The 24,426-nt window shown below is 35.8% G+C and overlaps 5 protein-coding genes across 7 annotated transcripts; 2 read left to right on the forward strand and 3 right to left on the reverse strand.

The window, feature by feature from the left end:
• Positions 1–531: 531 nt before the first annotated feature.
• On the reverse strand, positions 532–3,031 carry LOC116175986 (sphingosine-1-phosphate phosphatase 2-like). The gene is made up of 5 exons (XM_031494393.1): positions 2,804–3,031; positions 2,362–2,726; positions 2,060–2,310; positions 1,035–1,207; positions 532–989 (listed from the first exon to the last, which is right to left on the reverse strand). The coding sequence occupies exons 2-5, from the start codon at positions 2,606–2,608 to the stop codon at positions 572–574; spliced, it is 1,089 nt and encodes a 362-aa protein (XP_031350253.1). The 5' UTR covers positions 2,609–2,726; positions 2,804–3,031; the 3' UTR covers positions 532–571.
• A 1,081-nt stretch (positions 3,032–4,112) lies between these two features.
• On the reverse strand, positions 4,113–16,086 carry LOC116175728 (cell surface glycoprotein 1-like). 3 transcript variants are annotated; one of them, XM_031493993.1, is made up of 6 exons: positions 15,938–16,086; positions 10,832–11,013; positions 10,206–10,517; positions 5,747–6,982; positions 5,364–5,426; positions 4,113–5,109 (listed from the first exon to the last, which is right to left on the reverse strand). In XM_031493993.1, exons 2-6 carry the CDS (start codon positions 10,991–10,993, stop codon positions 5,074–5,076), a joined length of 1,809 nt encoding a protein of 602 aa, XP_031349853.1. In that variant the 5' UTR covers positions 10,994–11,013; positions 15,938–16,086; the 3' UTR covers positions 4,113–5,073. The 3 variants fall into 3 exon arrangements, with proteins under 3 accessions (XP_031349853.1, XP_031349854.1, XP_031349855.1); XM_031493994.1 differs by lacking the exon at positions 15,938–16,086 and adding an exon at positions 13,248–13,405; XM_031493995.1 differs by lacking the exons at positions 10,206–10,517; positions 10,832–11,013; positions 15,938–16,086 and adding an exon at positions 7,235–7,469.
• A 2,422-nt stretch (positions 16,087–18,508) lies between these two features.
• On the reverse strand, positions 18,509–19,265 carry LOC116176444. The gene is made up of 2 exons (XM_031495024.1): positions 19,126–19,265; positions 18,509–19,074 (listed from the first exon to the last, which is right to left on the reverse strand). Exons 1-2 carry the CDS (start codon positions 19,171–19,173, stop codon positions 18,592–18,594), a joined length of 531 nt encoding a protein of 176 aa, XP_031350884.1. The 5' UTR covers positions 19,174–19,265; the 3' UTR covers positions 18,509–18,591.
• On the forward strand, positions 19,258–20,494 carry LOC116176443 (splicing factor U2af 38 kDa subunit). Its single transcript, XM_031495023.1, has 5 exons — positions 19,258–19,395; positions 19,500–19,555; positions 19,609–19,763; positions 19,810–20,164; positions 20,212–20,494. The coding sequence occupies exons 2-5, from the start codon at positions 19,512–19,514 to the stop codon at positions 20,348–20,350; spliced, it is 693 nt and encodes a 230-aa protein (XP_031350883.1). The 5' UTR covers positions 19,258–19,395; positions 19,500–19,511; the 3' UTR covers positions 20,351–20,494.
• A 2,269-nt stretch (positions 20,495–22,763) lies between these two features.
• Positions 22,764–24,283, forward strand: LOC116175615 (amine sulfotransferase-like). The gene is made up of 4 exons (XM_031493827.1): positions 22,764–23,284; positions 23,342–23,438; positions 23,486–23,666; positions 23,723–24,283. The coding sequence occupies exons 1-4, from the start codon at positions 23,098–23,100 to the stop codon at positions 24,281–24,283; spliced, it is 1,026 nt and encodes a 341-aa protein (XP_031349687.1). The 5' UTR covers positions 22,764–23,097.
• The last annotated feature ends 143 nt before the right edge of the window (positions 24,284–24,426 follow it).

Consider the following 24,426-nt stretch of genomic DNA (forward strand, 5'->3'; position numbering starts at 1 on the left):
GACCATCAATTTGAAGTCATTTAACTAATGAAACACAAATATTCAGTTTTATATTTTAAAATTTAGAAAAAAAATGAAATATTATGTTCACCTTGTTCCACGGAAATTGAAGGATTACTTTTACAACATGCTACCACACAGATTGTTCCAGGAATATTGGATGTGGATAGCATAAGCACAGGTTCAATTACGTGCGCGTAATGCAAGCATCAATGACAAGATAACGAAACATCATGCAACCTGTAATATACTGACCTTGGTACCTAATAAAGTGTCATTAGCTTTCAAAAATCTCTATGAGTCATAAACATACTAATTATTTGAAACCTGAAAAATAATTAAATTGTGTAGAAATGGCAAATCGCAATAGGAACCAAACACTGTACTAAGTAGAAACCTTAATTAACAACGCTTTAAATATTAGATAAAAATCGAGTGCAGGTACTTATCGAAAAGCTTCTCCTAGCAACAAGATAAATTTTGATATGTGGACGCCTATAGACAAAACGAAGCGTTTATAATACAAGTACCTCCAACAAACGGAATTTATTACTCTACATCCGGACTTGCACTAAATTTCTGTGTAGAAAGTAAGACGCTCTATACGCATCAATCTAAAAATATAAGGAATTAGGAAAATCGTATTAAAACCTATAAGTGCGCACGTGACAAACTTGCACGCTAATTCTACAAAATTTTTGTGCTTATTATCTAACGAATTTGCGGATTTTCTAATTAGGTCAACGTCTTGACGTAACAACGCACAAAGAAAGTTATAACTTAAACTTTTTGCTGTCATTCTAACGATAATCACACAAAGAAATCCTATAAAAGTTCGTAACAGTGAATAACCGACCATCGCAACTGACGGCCATAATATGGTGTATGGCGGTCTCAGTTCTGGTAACGCCATTCTTCCCATTTGGAAATTTAACCATGATCCTATTAAAAGCCCGACGCACACTGAAACGACCATAGTTGTGTCACCTCTGCAAATGTTAATTGATATTATGAATTGAGTTAGCGTAACTCACCTTGTCGGAGTCCACTTCTCGCTGTTCGGATAATAAACGATCATTAAAATTGAGACTACTAGCACCAGAATGGGCGATGTGCTATTTGTTAAAAAATAATTATCTAACTTATCAACTAGAGGTATTAATGGCAGCATAAGCGTAATTGTGAGTACCATTCCTGCGACTATATCCTACAAAAGAGGATGTTATCTATGTTCCGTTAATAAACTTATTTTTGATAAGGGTTGGTCTTGCAACATTTACATTCACGTAAAATAGATGTTGGAAATTTAAAACTTTCTATGGCAATAACGACAATGCAAATAAATGCAAGTACTTGGTTTGTATTATTCAACTCTAGAACGAACAAAACAATGAAATTACTTACACATTTTGAGCAATTCCTAACCATTTGTATGGTTGATTTGGCATAATTATGAAAGAAATAATTCACGAGGAGATGTAAGAATGAATAAGACAATTTGGATATGCAAGAAACAGAAAATACTTTCAAGCACAAATATAGTATGAAGTATTTTTCGAACAGACGTTTATTATATTTTCTATGGCGATCGATTTCGGGTATTTATATCCCATTGTCAGGCCTAGCTGAAACATTGTTTGAAATAAGAGGACAATACATTATGTTGTTACATTTTAAGTACCTTGAAAATAGGTATAAAACAAAGAATAGACTTTCAATGGGCCTCTAGCATTTATAGTCAAATTTTATAATTGCTTTTTGCAAATTCAAATTAAACAGTACATATTATGATTAAAAAAGTGTCCACTCTTTCATGATAACACATAGGTACATGAAAAGCTTTCTTCCAACCCAGTCAATCACATTTTTGTTTGTCACGTCTAATCCGCTTTTAGACAAGTATCTACCTAACTATAGCAAGTATCTATCTATCTAATGAAATACCTGCAAATAAACTTTTAACTTTATATAGACACGCCAGCTAAATGAAACTTTCCAAGGCCAACGCTTATGAATAGACATGAACAGATAATTCATAGGTACAAAAATAAGATCTTACCAAGACTGTGTGCATTCCCAAATAAAGACGGCTTACACAAACAAGTAGACACCAAGTAACCGCAATAAGAGTTCCGATACCAACACAGTATTGGTACCGATCCATTGTGTACAACAGCACCGAAAACGGTAAAGAAATTGCAACCATTGCGTGAGTCGATGGCATCCCATACTCCATAGCCCACTTACTTTGCAATTTAACAACCGGAAAACCCGGACGTTCCCACCTGAGAATGTCCTTTATGCTTTGCCCTACAAACAACAACAAATTAAACTCTGATGATAAGATGTGGGTTTACATACCAATATACATGACAATACTCCAAACTAGTACCACACGTCTACCGACTGCTCCGTCAATATTCCAGAACCAGAATGGAATAAAAAAAGTGTAAAACGTCTCGTCGCCCAAAGCCGTACCGAAAAGGAAAAAGTAATACCAAAACTTGTTGCGAATCTCGAATTCATTTTGGTTGCGTACTGCGATACCAAAGAACTGCTGTATATTTGCTACCAAATGCGGTTGCTTGAGAAATTCCGTAACTTCCATTTCTAAATTATACTTTATCGTCAGTACATCTTCTTCTTGGAATTAGTACTTAAGTTTATTGGAATTAATTATCTGCATTGCAGATAACGATATTCAAAAAAGTGTACTTGAACCTAACCTACAAAATTAAAGCAAGGTTGTCAAGTCGCAAAATTTGGAAATGGACATTGCCACTACTAAATTGATTATACATACTCATTCACCAGCTCCACTTATATTTGTCGGTGCAAACGGCTATTAGTCTCATAATTTCTTTGGGCAAATTCCTATATAACTGCGTCATGCGTGCAAACGTTCAGCATTTTCACAAAAATCATGTTCACTATAGGGTTTTCTAGGAATTTTTGAGGAAGAATTACCAAAAATATGCTCATATCGTTTAAACCGCCCATTCTTTTGTTCACTTCAGATATATCTAAACACTCGAACATTGCTTTTTGAACTCTTGCCATGATAGCACTGCTTCTATTAAGCGCGGTTTAGACGCTACGATCTTGGCTTCGATAAATCGTAACGATCTGATTGTCCAATTTATCGTTCAATAAATCGAAAGAGTGCGTATACTGTTTACATGTAACGATTTCTTGTTCCAATCTCATTGTCGATCACGGTTTAATACAGTTTTTATTTTTTTACTTTTCAACTTGTCTTTTGGTTCTGTCCACTAATATAAATTATACTCGCATTTTATTGCTTACATTGCTTGCTTACAACAGACTCTTAATCTCGATTATGATTTATGAGTAGCCATGTGTCGCTAAATATTTTTTTTGGGTGCCCAAACTTGATCGCAACTCGGCAAATGTAAAACGTGTGCGCTAGAGACAGTCTAAGTAGCCCAAATGGATACAAAAATGGTTCACGTCGGCAACATTAATCACAAATCGTTCGCTGTTATTGTTTACACGTTCCAATTTATCGCTACGATTCGCAGAAATTGAAGCCGGCCGCCATCAACCATCCAATTCCGATAAATCGCTACAATCCTCTGTTCACACGCAACGATAAATCGTAACGATACAATTTATCGTAGCGTCTAAACCGCGCTTTACTCTTTTCTTTCTCCTTTCTTTTGTTTACATATATGTTCATTGTAAACAAACACTAATTCGTCTTGATCGTACAATTCAGTAACTAAATTAAAAGCGCTCAACTTGTTCAGCCTTTTTATCCACCGTTAGGCTCTCCAAAAAAGTAAATATGCTGCCGCTACAACTATTAAGTCATTCCTCATTTATTCTATAAACAAACGTTTCTCACAATGTAAGAGACTATATTGAGCGGCTAAAACTGTAACCAAAACACATTGTGAACTGTAAACGTATGTGCAATCTCTGATCATGACCTGCAACTTTTGTAGGCAGCTGCAGCATAAAAACTGCATATTTTGTGCTAGTTTCAGCTGGTGTGTGAACCCGGTATCAACTTTGGCAGATGCCGCAAAATACTGGGCAACAAAAATAGCCGTACCATTGGGCGAAGAGGAATTAATTACCACAAAAGATTTAAGAAATATCCCGAATATATATTTATATAGACACATTCACAATTACATGAGGATAATTATCCAACATGCACAGCCATCTTGATAAATCGCAGAATGCGAATAGCGACAAATCAAAAGGGCAATAGCATGATTTTCTTACAGGAGTGAACTAAATAATTTTTTTTATAATTAAGAACTATACTAACATTTAAAAATGAAGGAATACCGAAGCCCAAAAATTTCGTTGTAATAATGTACAAATCTGCAATTTGGAAATCTACAAATTATTTAACATGACTTTCATTTGTTATTTGACGAGGCAAATAACAAATGAAACTGTGTTAGCTGCCTGTATTATAAAATACACTCGAACACTTCTATTATACTTCTACAAAATTAATTTTATCCGACAGCCACTGCGTAACACAATTAATGTTAAAGAATCTATACAATAATCACAAGTAAGATTTGAAATGTATGTATATTACAAAGTACAAACACAAAATGTAGAGATGTGACGTACCTTGACAAACACAACTTACATATCTACGCTAGAAGGCCAGAAATAAATAAAACTTTTCAAGAGTACCTGCAAAAGAATTTCTTTTCAAATCCAACAACCTGAGAACAAATTGTAACGATTACATGAGATTACTTTGTGAAGCTCCCCTAACACACTACTAAATACACTAAATTTAATATTTTACAAATGTATACTTTTAAAAAAGTCGTATCGACATGTATAAAAATTGTCCAAACTTCACATAAGATGGTTTTCATACAATATTCAATATAAGAGTATTAAAAAATTTCTCAACTATTCAATTTTTTGCCGTCAATAAAGCGCAGCTGAAATTGATATGGCAGTGTCAATGGTTGCTTTTGGTCAAAACGGCCACTGCCAGGAATGATCCTTAAATTTTTAACACATTAAAAATGTTCGTATTTGTATTTTTAAAAAAAGCTCTAGACACATAATTTATTCTTCTACTGTGGTAGGTACAGATGACACTTCCTGCAACAAAAATTAGATTAATGTCGAAAATGTGCATTGCATAGCGTTGGTATCTTAAAATCATGTTCTTCTGTAAAATTGACACATGTTAATGCGTTATTTGGACAAAGTAGTATTCAGCTTGTGTTTGTTAATATCAATCCAAACAAAACAGTAGCATATGATTCGATTCCTGTTCTTTAAGTTCAATGAGAACTCTTTGAGATCCCAATGCTATGCACCAAGTTATTAAGTATGTATAAGGGTAAACTTACCACTTCGTTTGTATCATGCCTCTTTTCGTCCGTCACTTCTGACACCTCGGAAGTCGCAATAACCTAAAAACACAATAGTAATGTACAAAATTTCCTTGCAGCTAAATAATTCAACAAATCAAGGATGGACGATGCTCACTTAGAATAATAAGTAACTCGGGAAGGATGTTTACACACAGCACGAATATAAATTAATAGATTTAACAAATTTATAATGCGCTACCCATAAACAATCTACTGATTAGTCGGATAAACATGTTAGGAGCGAAAAGCAGAAAACTCTGAAAGTTGTTAGCACAAAACTCTACCCTACTAAATTACATTAAAGACGCAAACTAGATTGTTAATAAAAAGATACTTTCCATTACGGTAGGGCTATTCACCTGTTTGACTGGCCCTTCGTGTATCGCAGTTAGTGATGTATCATCGACGACAGGCGAAGGTGGACCGTGTGCATCTCCATTAGTGAGAATCGCTTCCGAATTAGGAAGGGGTATATCTGCGATAGAGTCTTGTTCGATGGGAATATTCGGAATAGGTTCGGGTTCTGTAAGCGAATTAGCCTGGGGCGCTATCGGTTCCGGTATACAATCTACGGGAGGTAGAGACATCGGCTCGGGAAGACTTTCAGATAATGGTTCGGGTAAGGACGGTAACGATTCTGTCGATATATCGGGTAAGGAATCCGTGTTGATTACTTGTTCTATTGGAGTGGGAAGAGGTAGAGGTTCGGGTTCTTTATTTGGCGAACTCTGTTCGACTTCATGTTCGGGGATCGAACTGTCTAAAAGGAGAGCGGGTGCGGGTTCTGCAATTACTTCCTGGACGGGTACATTGGGTAATTCTGTAACAGCTTCTGAAGGTGGTTTTATAATCGGGTGGGGAACCGATGCGGGTGGTGTTTCAATAATGGGGTCCGTTTGTGGCGGTTCTGATAAAGATTGTTCTACTATAGGTGGGGTACTTATGATAGATTCTGAAGTGGGGACCTCTACGGGTTCAGGACAATCACCTTTACTTGAAATATTTTCCATGTCGGCAGTAGTGGACGGGGCAGGTAGTATTTCGGGAGTATCGTCTGGATGTGCGACGGATGAAATGGGCGCAATAGCAGATTCTACGGCAGGGATTGTACTTTGAGCGATAGGAACATGATCGGTGGGAGGAGAATCGGCCATTGTGGATTCTGCAAATACCGTCACCGGGGATGGTGGATTTGAGGAGGGTAGCGGAGGAGGAACTTCTTCATTACGCACCTCTTTGGGTTCGGCTACCACAGTTTCATCTGCTTTAACATCTGTGCTTTCTTCCTGTTTAGGTTGAATACTTTCTACCGCCCCTTCAGCTTTAAGCTCTTCAACTTTGGTTTCCTCTTCTTTTAATACAGGAGATGCTATCGGTTTTGTTTCTGAAACTTTGGGCGCCACACTAGTTGGTTGTTCCACTGGTTTTGATTCGACGTTTTCATTATCTTTTGTCACTTCCGTTGTTGGTTTAGCAATGTCCGCTTCACCATTTGTAAGGGGTTCGACTTCAGACTCGGGCAGTGAAGGGGACACAACCTCATTTGCTTTGGTTTCTTCGGGAGATGTTGGAGTTGTGATAGTTTCTTCAGCACCCTAAAAATATAAAATATTTAATTGCTAAATGTCATTTTAAAAAAATGCAAATACTGTACAAAAGGTGGCTGAGCAGATTTCAAAAATATGGGAAACGAAAATAACATTTTAATATTTAAATAAGAAAAAAATTAAATTTGGTTTAGATTAGTGGGTTATTATTAAATTAAATAGAGGGGACATGGGTGAAAATTAATTACAAACCGTCTATGTTAAGTACTAAGATGTAGAAATTAATTTAGAAAAAAATACCCTCTTGGGAAGGATCTCCAATTTCGGAATCAGTTTAAAGCACAGAAAAACAAAAGCGACAAAAGTGGTGCACATATTCACAAAGAACGATTTCACGCCGCCTCCAAAATTTACCTGTGAATCCATGGTTACTCTCGCAAAAATCGGCACAAATACCGTTCAAGTCTTAAATTTGTACTGAAACCAATCTGCATTTGCAGGACGTATTTATAGCTTTCCTTCTGCAACACCCTAAGTAACTTGCATACCATTACCACAACTGCGTTGCAGTTGCTTTTGACTACATATATATTTAAAAAAAACGAGTCGAGAGCAAAAAGCGCAACGGCGCTCTGCAAGTTGTAATGTACACTTTGGTATCTATTTCATCACGTTTACTGTTGAAATTGTCATTTGCGCTGAAATTAATGGGGGATTTGCAAATTTCGACCAACAGAAATGATTGATACTGGAGCAGATGCTAAGGAGTTAAAATTAAAAATAGATTCCAGCAGTGCAACAAACGCGTTTATTTTAGTTCGTCTTGGTTCAAGGTTACGCGGTGCATTCTCCCAATATTTATGCCGAAAAATGTAGGGGGACAGATTTTGCTTTGTGTAATTAATGCTTAACGTTCATGAAATCGAGAAGAATCGATCTTGTGGAAATGCAAAACCACAAATATATCGAAATCTCGTTTTACAAAGGACAAATGGGTATAATGTCCATTGCAGTGGTGCAACGGCTCAAATTGCAAAAACGCCTATCATATGGGTAGTGTAGCATTTTATCTGACTTTGACATTTGCTGGCTCTTAGGCAATTTACTTTAAAATATCAAGTAAGGTCAATTTCTAATTTTTACCCCAAGTGAGGAGAAATAAATAGCGTCGCCAGTTTAGTGCAATTGGTGTAAACACGATTTTGGTCCCTATTTTTACGCAGATACGCAATTACAGGATTGCCAAACACTGCGGCGGCATATTAAAAACAAGTTAAAATCATCCTTTGCACGCACTTGGCTATAAAATATATTTCGCCATCAAATTAAGTACGCGTGTTTTGCTACACCAATTACTCTATTTATTTATACACCAGGATCATCTTTACCTTGCATCAATAAAAAAAAACATCCCAAGGTTGACGATTGCAAACTTGTTCCACTAGTCTCAAAAAGTAAAAAGATCGCCGCAACTCTGTTGCTTCGGCTACTAGCATGGTATAATAAAAGCTGCTAGCATAATTTCTATTGATTATAAACAAAGCAAGGCGTTTTAGCATTGGAAATGCTTATGTTTTTTTTTATAGTTATCTGCGTTTAAATTAAACAATAATTACTGTCGCACTAATTCCTTAAATTCCAGAATACGAATCTGCACAGCAGAGCGAGGGAAATAAACCTAGAAGCTATTTTTTCTGCTAATAATTTTAATTACAAAAATTCCTTTCGGCTCGGCCGATAAGGTGTCGGGCTGATACTACCATGGGAGTAGGGTGTAGGTACACCATTTTGGTCCAATATGGCGGAATTGGCTGATTCCCTACTACTGCATTAGTAGGTACTTCATAGTTGATATGCACATATTTCTTTAGCGTTTCCAATGCTAAAAACAGACGAATATATGATGCGTAAACGCTGCTTCGGTCCAGGTTCCATCAACAGATTAATAACATAGAATATAGAAATAGACGAAAATACTAATAAGCAAGAATAGAATCCGTAGCACTTCGGTACGAGTGGCGACCTCCTTTAATAAGTAGAGACAACCATTAAGTTAAACAGGGAATTTCAGTTGACTTTTCTGCATGTTAAGCCGGCTACAGACACACTATTGTGAGCGCGTACATATCCTTCGGTGGTGTGTAGACAATATCTGATCTCCCTAAAATATCTCTCGAAGATATGTATTCAGTCAATGCTTGAGTACGCGCGTACACGTATCTCAAGGAATGTACGTGTCTGTAGCCAGCTTTAGGGGCGGAACGTTGCCTTAAATAAAATACGGCCCTCTACCTACACTCAAGAGGATTTTCTACACAAATTTGGTGGGCAAGGTGGGAGTGTCTCGTGTACATACAGAGTACATGTGGATAGTGTGACTCATCACAATCTACAGGAAATAGAAACCGATAGCGATAGATTCTTAATGTTTTTAAAAATAAACGCATTATCTCCTCCGTTAATAAATATTGACGAATCGGGAGTCTGATTTACTCATGGTGACAAAGAAAAGTTCCGACGAACTTATTAATCACACCTACAAAGAGAATAAGAACGGTCGTTTGCTCGCACAGAGGAAGTCATTGTACCTATCATTAAACGGAAATTTCACCGTGATTCACACAGAAAATATTTTTCCTCTAAATAAGCTTATTTTTTTTTCGCCGAACAAATTTCTAAGGGGCAATTAAAATTTGCGACAACCGCGATTAATTCCCATCGCATTAATTAATAATGACGCCGATGACATTGATGCGAGAATTAAACTTAATGTACAATGGTTTTCTATTGGAATATATAAAGTATTTTCGGAGCTTATCGGCTTTTATTTATATACCAAGTATAAACATTTAACAATTAATAATCGCAATTAATCACCGCTATCGCCGCATTTCAGTAATTATTTTTGCAAAACGTAATCAACAGACCATTAAAATGTGTTTATGTCGCTACTCTATCCTGTTGATAACTTAATCTGGTGCATGTAATAAATAAACAAAAGACTTCGGACAATTAGTTAAGAAACGTTTGGTTGAGGGTGGTTTTTGGGATTCGCGGATGCCGGCCGTAACTATGACAACCGACGCTAAACTCTCACTATCGATCCAAATTTTCTCTGCATAGCTTCCCTCGGCTGGGGTTCCGCGCGCACTTTCACGTTTGCATTAAAATTAAATAACAATTGAAATAATAATTCATTCGCCTATAAATTGCTTGCAAAATACGGGTTCGATTAGAACGATTAGTACCTATTATAGTAGTATAATCCTACCTCTTCGTTCACTTCCTTAACATCGCCGTTCTTCTCGTCCTTCCCCGGTTTCGATTTGTCTTTCTTTGAGAAAGAAAGGGCTCTAAACGACCATTTCTTCTTTTTCGACTTTTCTTTATTCTTCTTGTTGTTTTCGTTCGTTTCGTCCGATTTTTCCAGAGAGTCGGCCGATTTCTCCGCAACGTCACTCGACTCGTTGAGTTGATTGCCTGTGAAGACGTCGGCGTCGGGCGTTTTTGAACCCTCAGAGTCGGAGACCCCGTTTTCTTTTATCGCCGCTTCGGCATCTTCCTTTTCGGTTTCTTCCTTATCCTAAAATGGGCAAGATGTTGTGATTATCAGGGTGATAGAAACAAGAATGTAAAGATTAGCAATACGTTAACAAATAACAATGATGTTGAACAGGTACGTATCGATGGTTGAATTCCGGAAACCGGAAACGGTGAACATGTCACGCCGAGACAATCACAATTACGTCAGGAAAATGAACGTGCAAAAATAACTGAAATATTCTAGGTAGGTAGGTAGGTACCTACGTGTTTTCGATCAAGGCTCATGGTATCAAACAAAACGAAAACGAGAGAAAATAATAAGCACCTTCCTAACAATAATAAGTAGTTACTTACGGCGTATTCTATTTCGTTGTGGATCGAACCATTGGTGGCAATCTTGGTTTCAAGGTCTGAAATTTTTTCTACTTTTCCCTCACCTTCAATCGGACTTTCGATCTCGCCCTTTTTAGGCGTCGTTGTTATATCCACCGATCTTCTTGATTGTTTCGCACCCATATTGCGTGTATGGAAATTACCTGAAACAAATACAAAGAGGCTAAGTACATCACTACTAGCACTATTGCGAATAAAATGTTATTCATGCATTCTAGTCTAGGCATTATATCCCATAAAATATTATAATATAATCGCCATGAATCATTAAATTTCTATAACACTTGATACACCGCGAATTGAATCATCGACTTACTTTTGCTTATTGTTCATGTATGAAGAACACTACATAAAGAAAACAGTACAAAGACGTACTTCTGCATAAATTATATTTTCTGTCGCTTGTACATCGGAAGCCATTTTTTTTCAAAGCGCGGAAATAATTATTTTGAGATTCGTTATAATGGAAACTCAAATGATTTTTTGCACTCAAATATGTGTGTTAAATTTGTCAAATAACTTTCCTGTATGAAGTAGGTATTCGTTTTTAATGTTAAAAAATTGTTTTCTGCTAAATTTGCAATTTGTCCTATCTCTAAAAATAACGCAATAATTATCGTAGGTTTGGATGTAAGGTTTACATAAAAAAAGACATTATCTTGACCATTATTAACGAGCTCCTAGCGAGTTCATAATTTACTGACTTGATTTTCATAAACACTTTTTAAAATTTTTATTTTGCAAATAACCACTCGGCTGGCCTAAATTGACAAAAAATTGGGTACATCAGTAGAAACAAAGTGTCAAAAGTACCCATAGATCTCATGCGTAAGAAGTTATTCAAGGCCAAAGGTCAAAACTTCACTTTATTGGGACAGCAGTCACATCTATCGGCTATAATGTAAAACGTTTAAAATAGATAATCTTCAATTTAAACGATTTCATGAGACGCTGATGATTTCATTTTCTATTTCAAAGAGGCAGTGCGTGTCTGTAGAAATTGGAAACTGAAGGAAGTTACTATTATTTTATTGCACAGTTGTGTTTTTTATTGAAAAAAAAAAGGTTCGAAGGAACATCTCAATTCATCGTCGATTTTGTTTTCATGTAACATGTCAAGTCTATAGGTAACTAAATATGTACTTGAAAAGATCTCCTGGGTCATTGAAAATTTAATCAGTTCTTCCTTGGATGATTTGATGATAAACATAATACTGAAAACATAATTGAAAAATTCGAAATCGTTCGCGAGTTATCATGTATACAGACGGGCGGACAGAAAGTCCAAAACTCGGTCCAAAATCATGAACTCGCTTTTAGGAGCTCGTTAATAAATCCATCCTTGATGTGGTTGTAAATGTATTAAATAGAATCAACACTCCTAGTCAGTACTCTCTTATTCAGTACAACATTTTTTTGTTAAATTGTCGTGGTGACTAAGGAGTTTGGATGCTATTTAAATATGTAACAAAATTCGTTTGCTTCAAATTAACAAAAAAAAAGTTGCGTGGCCCGGGGGGAAATCTTACTTTTCATATTTGGCCCGTAGTTAGTTAGTTTTTTTTTTCTAAATAAACTTTAGCCCGCTCCGGATTTTTTTAAATCTTCTAAACGGAATTTTACTCAGCAGCAAAACGTTGGCCATTTAACTTAATATCCATCTTGAATAATAACAAACGCGAGAACAAACGTATCCATACAATCGCATTCAATTTGAAACCCACTGTATGTATACAAACTTGTGCCCCTTGAATAAAAAATAGGTATTTTATATTTATCTTAAATCTTTTTGTTGAATGTGGTCATAATTCGAAAAGTGCACCAAAGGAATGAGTGGCGATTTTATTTTGCACACATTGCATCTCTTGAGGTATGTCGGACCATTTTTGCAATCTAAATAAAAGGTATTTTTTTAAACGAACTTAGACCCTTAATTACCTAAACAAATTAAAAATGAAATGGCACTTAAGTCACTGCAAGGTTGATGTTCATTTAAGCTCTTTTTAAAAACGAACGTGACGTTTACAGCAGGTAACTAAAATGTTTATAAAGGCCTTTTTAAATCTACGGTTTATTTTCAAATATTTTGATAGATGTTAGATATGAACTTCATATACAGAAGGCCGAGGCCTCCGAATACGTGCCCTGTAGCACAAATTTACAATTCCAGGGCAGAGACATGGAAAAACAAATTTCATTTATTCTAAAATCAGAAGACGAATACCAAAGATCATATTGATCTTTGCGAATACGCTTGAAGTAACTTTACAGGGCGTCGCAACAACTACGCCCCTACATCCCTAATGTTTCATCCATTAATTCAATGACCTTGAAACTTTTTCCAATAGGAAGCAACATACTTTTGGATGTAACTAACCTGATAATTATTCGCACTATAAACACTCAATATGTCGCATTAAATGCAATTTTAACGTTATACGCGATTTACATTGCCGATACCGAAAAAACGCGTTGCACAAGAGTATTACAGTACCATCTTTATCACACTACCCGAAAACAAAAACCCTTTCAAATCGACGAACTTGGAAGATCTACCATACGAAGAAGAGAAGTGACTCCAAACCGGCTAGTAAAGAGAAGAGGGGAACGAACTGTGTGTATTAAGTCCAATAATAATTTTAGTACGTAAGCACTATTCAAGGTCCTTTGATACAACAAGGATACACGATAGGGAATAGAAGAGTAAATAAATCACTCCTTAACATTCCACTGTTATCATCTTGTTACCGTTGGTTGTTTAGGCTTTCTGCAATTAGTAATTAGTTAAAAAAATATGAATTTCCATCATCAGGATGATATCTTATCACCTGCTGCTTGTATTTCCTTCCTCTTGCACAGGATACTGCACTATCATTAATTTATATATACACAAGTTCCGAGAGAAACGTAATTGTGGAGTCTTTTCTGCGATCTAAATATATACCCATTATCTTGTTTTTGTCGAAACGTAAAATGACAAATGAAGAATTTTATTCGTACATTATTTTTTCGGGCGTGGGATATGTAATGTTTTGCTCTAAAAAAAACAAGAGCTAGCCGCTATGAAAAGAGATTCTTTTAATTTGGTCAGATATGGTATGCGATTTACAGTTCCATTTTGTACTGACTCGCAAGAAGATGAATAAAAAAGCGTTCTCCTGCGTAAACTTGGCATCGTGACCGAGTCTCATGTTCATACTATACAGGGCGATTCTATAGCAAGTCAATGGAACGAATCAAGAGGACGTAAAATATTTAAAAAAAAATGTTACAAAAACGAGCGGAAATAATAATTTGTTTTTAAGCTTCCTGTCGCCGGATTGGAAATCTGATTAAAATTCAGTTTTCAAGCGTTGGACCGAGGTTAGTGTAATGTCCACTACGTTCACTAATTGGTTTTCTCGTTTATACATACATACTCGTTTCACCCCAGTAACAATAATGGTGAAGACTCTCTACGGGATGAAATTATCAAATCATCTAACAAAAGGCTTTGACCAATTGTTCTCTTGAATTATTCAACACGCAAACCAGACAATCGACAAAGGAATTACTTATGTACGTCTGTATAATTCTAACGAACGACGAGAGTTATGAACTTCTTTCACTTTTTTCGCCTATCCGCCCGCATTAGAAGCTGAAGTTAACCTATACACTATACATCGAAAGTCAACACAGATGGAACATGTTTGAACATGAAAGAATTAAATTAAATTAAATATACTTATATTTCAGGAGGAGTAGCAATACATTTTTTCTCTTCATTATTATTTTCTGTGTTCATTTTTGAGAAATAGGAATTCGTCTTACCAGGCATGAAGATCAAAATGAAAAGATGATTTTTAATGGATGTTTTATGTCAATTGTATTTTTTTCAAAATTTAAAAAATATAAATAACTGGACACTTCATTCAAGCGACATCTGTAAAATTGAAAAGAGTGACTTTTAAGCAATCCGCGATGTAATTGCTTAAAACCTAGTACTTAATAGCAAAGACACTTTGACGTGGTCTGTGTTCTTCATAGAATTAGTATAATTCTATGGTGTTCTTTCAGATGCCAGCTGAGGCACACCGTCGATAATAAGTTACAAGCTGTGTATTGTTTACTTAAATAGCTTCGTGATTATTGCAGCATTTAAAATAAAAGATAACCTCACCCAGCAAAAGAAATGTACGACTAATGCATTCTACAACAACAATCAAAGGTTATCAAATTCTTTTTGCATTAATTTAATTACAAAAGCTATGAAAACACTCTCGTCCATCATTATCACTCCAGTAAAAAAAATGTATAACAATGAATTATTGATAAATCGATGTACAAAAGTAGGTAGGTATTATTACATGTTTGTTAAAGTAAATAATCGCTGCTATACGAATAAAGTCAGTTGGCAATAGAATCATTGACATTTAATTATTTATTTTTACCATTGAATAGCCCTTCCTCTACCTACAATGAGAGATTTGAGCTCGTGGCGTTTATACATGCAACAAACAAAGAGATAAATTTCCTTTCTATTTAATTAATTTTAACGGACGGTCCCATTTATTAACCCTCGGGAAATATTAATTAAAAATATTGTCAGCAGTGGTTCCTTTTTTAAAAAATACGTTTGGCATCTTTGAGATATGTCAATTGTGTCAAAGTTTGACATGCGGGAATTTTATTAATATGAAAAGACATGTGGGGACAAACACCCTTCAGACAGCTGTCTCGACGCAAGGACAGACGAAACCCACAAACCTAAACATCTACCCCCATTCCACCATATGCTTAAAAGAATCAATTCCACACCCGCAAACGTTATTAAAAGTACGTAACGAAATTCGATGTCACCATTTAATAACTCCGAAAACGCAATTATGGCGAAGTGGAGAGATTAATCACGCATAAAAGGCGGATCTACCACAAGTTTGGTTTAAAAAAACATTCTAATGTCTACCGGTTTTGCATGTATACTTTGAAACGTAAATAATACAAGACGTGCGAAGATCAAAATTAAACAGAATCTCTCCCCGTTAGCAAAACGAGGGTGTTTCATTGATAAGGCACTATAAATCTTACCTTTTATACAAGTATTCCTATAAAAATGAAAACGAATAAACAATTCTACACACACGAGTCACGACACCGACCAACTGAGCGCGCACCGTTAACGGAAAAATATGGCGGCTCAAACCCCCTCCGTTCCCTAATCAACCAATTCTTTGCAACTATTGGACAATTTGACCGAACCCGAATATGCAGCCAACACTAGAAAAATTAAAAATCAACTCGAACAGGGTGTGGTATGCACGAAAATTTTCAAAGAATTTTACTAATCGCGGAACTTATCAAACCTTTGATGTATTTAGTATATCAAACATTCGATATTAATGGGGAAGTTAAATTCTATTAATTTTTAACATGATAAATTATAATTCGTCACGTACGCTTGTTTTTATGATGGCGTTTGCACCTGCTTTTTAGTTTACCTCTAAAGTATCTATTGAAGCAGAAAGTGATAAATTAAACATTACTAGTCTTACAAATCAATTATTATTCTTCTTTCTGGTCAGTAGGTACAGATTATACACATGAGGTTGACCTAGCTATGATGCTTTGTGAAGCGCTGCAAGCTTTATAGGGGAATCGATGGTGTCCGTCTGTCCCTGTCCGTGACCACGATAACTGCCAAACGATTGCACCGATTCTTTTCAATCTTTGCACAGTTCACGTCCATGCCACATGTAACAAGCCTATTGAAAATGGGTAAAATCCAATGGCAAACGCTTGAACCCATTTAATTTATAGTAAAGTTAGTTAATAATAATATAATGTCCACCCCCAGCGGCAGAGCGGCAGAACAAAGCGATACAAGCTTTATAGGGGAGTCGATTATGTCCGTCTGTCCGTAAACACGATAACTGTCAAACGCTTGACCTGATTTGGTTCAAACTCTGCACAGTTGACCTCTATGCCACATAAGTAATTAAGCCTATTGAAAATGGATCAAATCCAAGGAACCCATGGGGTCAGGCCTCTCTGTCTCTGCCAAACGCTTGAAACTATTCAGTTCAAACCACGGTGAATAATATGAGAGGTGGTCCGATAGCCTGCATAGCACGCCTATAGTTTAGTGAAGCGTAAAGTTCGCGATATAACTGGCTTTCATGAAAATAGGTTTTATTGTTTAAAATCACGAAAGAGCGACTATTGCAATGGAGTACAAGAATTCCGAGGAAAGATCGGGAATTGAATATTAATGATTAGAAGAAGAAATTATTTAACTAAAATATAAATAAAGTTCCTGCCCTCGTATTAGCGGCTGCTAATATAATATAATTCCGAAAGTAAAGAATGTTAAGTTTACACAGTACCTAAAACTGGTAGAAGGAACAGCTCCGTGTTTATTCCCCAATTGCCCTAAGTGTGTTATGTTTTGACTATCCCACCTTTACAGATTTTCTTCAGCTGTTCCGGATGATTTCAGTTTTATTTCTTTGCTTAAACCACCAAAATTTAGAAGCTGTATTCATTCATATTCATATTTTTTATTTGTGTTGAATATACATAAAGTATTTACACATGTCACAATAAGCAAGAGATAACAATCAGATATAACACACTTAAACAAAACATTTAGACTCTAAAAATTCTCTGGTAGAGAGAAGAATGCTTTTCCGATTAGCCACTTCTTTACTGTACGTTTGAAGTTATCATACTTCAAAGTTGTTATTTTGTCGGGAAGATGATTATAATAATTAATAGATTGCCGACAATGACTGTTTAGGGTTCTTGTTAGTCGGTATTGGTTTGTGTACAACTTAACTGCTTCTACAATTCTAGATAATGACATACAGAATTCGACGAGCGAGCGACAAGCGGAATTAAAAATTGCATAATAGCTATTTATTTTAAGATTGAATACCCATGTAGGTATTATCGCGATACGTAAAGGTACGTTCTCCTATAAATTCGCTGGTCGCCGATAGCGGCTACCAGGTAGCTGCTACCAAGTCTCCAAGACTGCAGCCAACGAAATGAAATGAGATTGTTCTCCTACAAGCTACGTGTAGTGTAGCTGCTATCAGCGACCGTCCCCTGGTCGTTGCTCGCCAGTCATTTGTCTGCTTCGCGAGCAGACGAGCGACCCAGTTCGCAGCAAATTAGTTCATTTTGGTTGTGGGTCTAGGTTGTAGAGTCTGAATATACTATAACTTCGAATAATAAATAAATAACTAAATTTTTAAAAAAAACTCTTGTCATTGTCTTTTAGATGATTGTTATTAAAAATGATTGGAACTTTCGGTCCGTCTGTTCGAAAACATGGGTAGTTCTTACTTTCTGCGTCTCTTATTTTCCACATTAGTATCCCAACTGAATTCGCAGTTCAGAGTAGACACCTTGTTGGGATATAATTCTCCAGTCAATTTGAAACAGGCTTCGTCACGGTGATGTTAAGAAATGAAACTCTTTACAGTTAAAGTTATTTACGCTATTTGTCATACCTACCGACACTTTTAGTTACCTACTTTCTGAGCTAACATCCCATATTGCAGATTGAAAAGCTTAAAGCAGTTAATTGGTTTACGTCAACCGAATTTTAATACAGAATGTCACAAAAATATTGCATTCTGGTTAATAAAAACTATATAATAGTAAGCTTGTTGTTCAAGCAATAGCTAGTTTATTTATTGATTAGATCTAAAAAACTAACAAATAATAAGATGCAACATTTAGGATTGATACGCTACAAGAGCTTGCTCTAAATCATGAATTAATCGATTAACTTGGTCTAAATTCATCTCAAAATTAAACGTATTTCTAACATCATTTTGCTTTTTGAAACAATGTAAATCGACTTGTAAAAATGGTTCTCGCAACGTATCCAGTTTGGAACTACCCATAATCCACTTCAATTTCCAATCGATATTTTCGACAACATCCTTACTGCCTTTACGTACTTCGTCACGCAAAACAACCTGAAATATATCATTCCTTCGAATGTTGTAACACTCCTCGATTTGTCTTGCTAACTGAGGAGCCAGATTCAAATGATTTAAAGTTAGTTCTTGGGAATGATTTGATATGTTTGCTTTGTAGAGATGTTGAATGAAGTTTTTTGCTGCGGTCTGGTCTTCTTTCGCCCATTCTACCTCGTCGAAGTTAAAGCTGGTATTAGTTTGTGCAACTAATTCGTCCACGCAGTGGTGAATAAACTGCAAGTTATTAATTTAGCGATGCAACTTTTAATTACTCCTTTACTTTACGTGGTACAATACGTCAGCATTAGGAATTTTTGAAAATGAAGTCGCCATGTTTGTTTCCCTCCAGACCCAGAGTGACCAACACCAACAAAAATAATTTTATCACAAGAATTTGCAAAATTTTTGGGAATTTTAAATTTATCCTCAGAATTAAACTCATTTTTATCTTGTACATTATGCTTTAGGCTAATTCAATGCACTAAAATTACACTTTCTCGATGAGTCAGTGATCTTGCTCAAAAAAGTAACTAATAGTGACATATAATTTGCAAGGTTGGTATAGTCCGGTAAACGATTTTATCATTTTGGTTATGCTTGTGCTTTGCACTTTGCAGTGGTAAATTCATTATTTTTCTTCAATCTTGATTTTATTTTAGCGTTTCAATAAAATGGCCGAGTATTTGGCCTCAATTTTTGGGACAGAAAAAGATAAGTAAGTTGATTTACAGGAGTTGTATGCATAAGACATTGCACCACTGTTCACAGGGTGAATTGCTCCTTCTACTTTAAAATAGGAGCTTGTCGTCATGGTGATCGCTGTTCTCGTATCCACAATAAACCTACCTTTTCTCAAACATGTCTCTTACAAAATTTATACGTAAATCCGCAGAATTCAGCTAAATCCGCCGACGGAAGTCACTGTAGGTAACCTTCCATGTTTACGCTAGTATAAGACTTTACTTGTAGTGGTTGCAAATGTGTCGGATGAGGAAATGCAGGAGCACTACGATAATTTCTTCGAGGATGTGTTTGTGGAATGTGAAGACAAATATGGTGAAATTGAGGAGATGAACGTTTGTGACAATTTGGGTGATCACCTAGTCGGTAATGTTTACATTAAGTTCAGACGTGAGGAAGATGCGGAACGGGCAGTCAATGACCTGAATAATCGTTGGTTTGGCGGACGGCCTGTCTACGCTGAGTTAAGTCCAGTCACCGACTTTCGTGAAGCTTGTTGTCGCCAGTACGAAATGGGAGAATGCACTCGCTCTGGCTTTTGCAATTTTATGCATTTGAAGCCGATATCACGCGAACTGAGAAGGTCGGTGTGTTAATGTTATGTTTATCTCGTTTCATGTTATCTTGTAGATATTTATATTCGCGCCGTAAGCGTGGTGCGGGTGCCCCACCCACAGGGCGACGTTCACGATCTCATTCACCTCGTAGACGGTCTCGTTCAAAAGGTCGCAGTCGATCCCCACGCCACAGACGAAGTGGGAGGTATTAATTGAGTAATGAGCATTTTTATGTATAATTTGTTTTGACTTTTCAAATGGTAATACCTTATTTTGATAATATAAAAACATACTTCCCTGTATCAGTAGCTTTTATTGGTCTTCTTTCTGAAATAAATATAATTTTAATGTCCAAATCTGTTTCATTCTTATTTTTCTTTTAAAAATTGGCTTGATAGTCTAATATATTTGACAATGCCTATAAAAACTATACAGGGTGTCCCTAAAAGGTCTGTACAACGCGCTACCAGGGGTTCTTGGTATCAAAATAGGACGATTTAACCCAACTTACCTCTATCCAAAAGTGCCTCGGTAAGGCGCTATCTACCGCCAAAGATTAAAAAAAAAAATCGTTATTTTTATTTTATCGGAAAATGGTTTTGCCGATTAAAATGAAATTCGGGATGTGAATATCTAATGTAAAAAGGGTCTTTGTGATATCATCGTTTTGATTGTAGTTGCTTAGGTGGTAAAATACTGACCATCCACATCTGAAGAGGTCTAAAACTTTTTAACTACTATTTTGACGGTTCTGAATTTTTAGACACTGATAGACAGTTTACTTGCAAGCATTTTTTGTCTCTTGATGAATATCGCTCTCTGTGATGGTTTACGAAAAAAAAAAAATTTAGGCATGATGAATGGCATGCACCATACATGTGATTGTTCCTCAAAAAATCAGAAGATGGCTGTGAAACCTTAGAGTGGCGTAACGTTTGTTTGTTGTTTCTTAAACTTGAACCATTTACGTTTTGCTTGAAGACTTAAAATTTCATTGTTAAAATTGTAATATGGCCTTTCAATACAGTAACGCAAAGTTAACTGATATGCTATTAGTGTTTGGATACTGTTGTGGAAATGGTCGCCAATGCGTTAGGGAGTATACTCACAGGTTTCCAAATCGTCATAACCTACTTCTTGCTTGCACTTATGGTTTTTGAGGAACAATCGCATGTATGGTGCATGCCATTCATCATGCCTAAATTTTTTTTTTTTTTCGTAAACCATCTCAGAGAGCGATATTCATCAAGAGACAAAAAAATGCTTGCAAGTAAACTGTCTATCAGTGTCTAAAAATTCAAAACCGTCAAAATAGTAGTTAAAAAGTTTTAGACCTCTTCAGATGTGGATGGTCAGTATTTTACCACCTACATAGCAACTACAATCAAAACGATGATATCACAAAGACCCTTTTTACATTGGACATTCACATCCCGAATTTCATTTTAATCGGCAAAACCATTTTCCGATAAAATAAAAATAACGATTTTTTTTTAAATCTTTGGCGGTAGATAGCGCCTTACCGAGGCACTTTTGGATAGAGGTAAGTTGGGTTAAATCATCCTATTTTGATACCAAGAACCCCTGGTAGTTCGTTGTACAGACCTTTTAGGGACACCCTGTATAGCCGAAACAAGCCGCAAACAAAAAACTTTTGGGAAAGACAAACTCGATAATTTGAAACTAATATATGGCATTCACGATTGTTTTAAACACACAGTAAGTGAAGTTTTTTTGTTTTCAGTTTGGCTTTAGGTCTTAGATCATATAGTACCTTCGTATGTTTCGATACAGTTCAACTTTGCAAAATTTTACGTTTTATGTATTTCTTACGTATACGTTCATTGTAAACAAGCACTAACTAATTTAATTACATGTATATATAGAAAATGTAGCTGACAACAGTGCTCCGTTGTCATCATTTATAACCCTAAATATTATATTTATTATGACAAATTACACTACTGTCAACTAAAATGTGAAATTTTCATAGATAATTTGAAACAAACGGGAACGTATACTCTGTTCAGTAGTAAACATTGTTTCACATCGGTTTGGACCTTAGATTAGGAAAGAGTATGGATACCGAGTATGCCGTACAGCCCGTGTATGAATCGTGTTCACTTTCTTATCAATATAATATGTTAATTTAGAGGACATCGAGTGCTAGTAGTGAAAAAATAGTATATATACCACGGCAGACAAGTCTATTATTGCCTTCGCCCCTTAACCCCTCAGCGCAAGCGCCTCGAGATGTAATCTTGGTGCTCAGGAAATAATAGTGGACTTCTCTACCTTGATATATAATATACAATTTTTGCGAAGGATCAAGGGGCCCATTGGTATGTATTTGAAGTTCAACGTACGTTAGTGCGCTTGACAAAGGCAATATTCTAATTGGCTAATGCGTATTTATTTAATCAAAAGTAAGCTTCTAGATATTCATGTAGGTACACGGGTCATTAAATGCTATTCTATATTTTTTAAATTTACTTTTTCGTATTTTGATTAGATGTCCTTTGAAAACGAAAGAAATTCTAAACTGTGAGAATGGGCGTTTTAAAAAAAAGGTAATATGCACTTGGTGAAAGTATTGAGGACTATTTTGTGTCTTGGAGATCCTGTAGTATTCTTTTCTTATATCTCTTACGCATGCTGTAAGTGCGAAATTGGTACTGTGATCAAATAAACTTTAGTATACAAAAATATTCGGATACTTTATTACCATGAGAAGTATACCTACTTTTGCTTCCATGCCTTGCACGAGCATTGAAAAAAATTGATAGCATTTGAAGTGGATAATTAATTTTTTTTTAATGCCCTTCATCTTGCCATAGAAAGTTCATTATCATCTATACCTGTATGTCATGCAAGAGTGATTTCTTAAAACCACAGAAATTCAAGGGTACTTCCTTGGAAATAGTTAATAAATATCTCACCAACTTGAATATCTTTAAAAATGGATTTAGCATTTAAGCCAGTAGACAACGCAATTTTAACGGAATATTTCACAAATATATTTCGACACGGTTACATACAAGTTAAAGGCATAACTTTACCAAAGCGTTTCTTGGATTTTCACGATGTTATTAAGAACTTCACCGTTTACGATGATGATCTGTGGATTTGTAGTTTCCCCAAGTCAGGTAATAATATAATATAATAATAATATAATGTAATGTGTTTCCGAAATAACTGACTAGGTACAACATGGACGCAGGAAATGATCTGGATGATAGCGAACGATTTGAATTTTGAAGAAGGAAAAAAATGTATGGGAGATAGATTTCCGTTCCTAGAGTAAGCGAGGGACTAATTAATCATACTTACTGTTGTAAACTTTGCAGCTATGAATTTTTGTTCGACTACACGCGCGTACGTGACAAAATTGAAGCCTTTGATCCACCTGTTTATTTTGAGCACTCTGTTAATTTTATACAGAATCTTCGACGACCACGGCTGATTAAAACACATTTACCTTGGTTTTTGTTACCTGAACAAATTCAAAGTGGAGAGAAGCGTCCCAAAGTAAGTGGTTGGCACAACAACTTGTAACACCATCACAAACAATTATTCCATTTCAGATTATACACATTGCGAGAAACCCACGGGATGTTTGCTTGTCGTACTTTCATCATTGTAAATTATTTGAGGGTTACACAAGCCACCTTGATCACTTCACGCAACTTTTCCTTACAGGAAATGGTAATGAAAAAATGCAGATTGAAGTGAGTGCAATTCATCTCTGTATTGTAGTGTCTTACGCGCCTTACTGGACTAATGTCTTATCCTACTGGGAGAAAAAATCCGAATTGAATTTTCTATTTCTCAAGTTTGAAGAGCTAAAAAGTGACCTAGCCGGTGCGATAAGACGAGTTGCAACTTTTTTATGTAAACAACTAACTGACAATGAGGTCTCCCGGCTTGCTGCTCATTTAAGTTTTGAAAATATGAAAACCAACAAGGGAACAAATTATGCGTCACTTATTGATTTACATAGAAGGCATAATTTAGTCTGCGAAGAAGGGACGTTTATAAGAACTGGAGAAACGGGAAGTTACAAGCTAAGGTATCCCCAAGAATTATCAACCCAGTTTGATGAGTGGGTTAAGAGTGGAGATGTGGATCACAAGATGGGATATTAAAATTTTAATTTTAAAACTATTTTATTATGAGTAGTTATTGCATAATGTATATGTTGATGTCATAAACTTTGATTACCTACTTTTCCTCCAAATGCAGATTTGGTTATTAAAACTATTATCAAATAACAATATTATATACTAAC

The sequence above is a fragment of the Photinus pyralis genome, unplaced genomic scaffold (genome assembly GCF_008802855.1).
Source record: "Photinus pyralis isolate 1611_PpyrPB1 unplaced genomic scaffold, Ppyr1.3 Ppyr1.4_LG7, whole genome shotgun sequence".
In the NCBI taxonomy this organism is placed as follows: Eukaryota; Metazoa; Arthropoda; class Insecta; order Coleoptera; family Lampyridae; genus Photinus; species Photinus pyralis.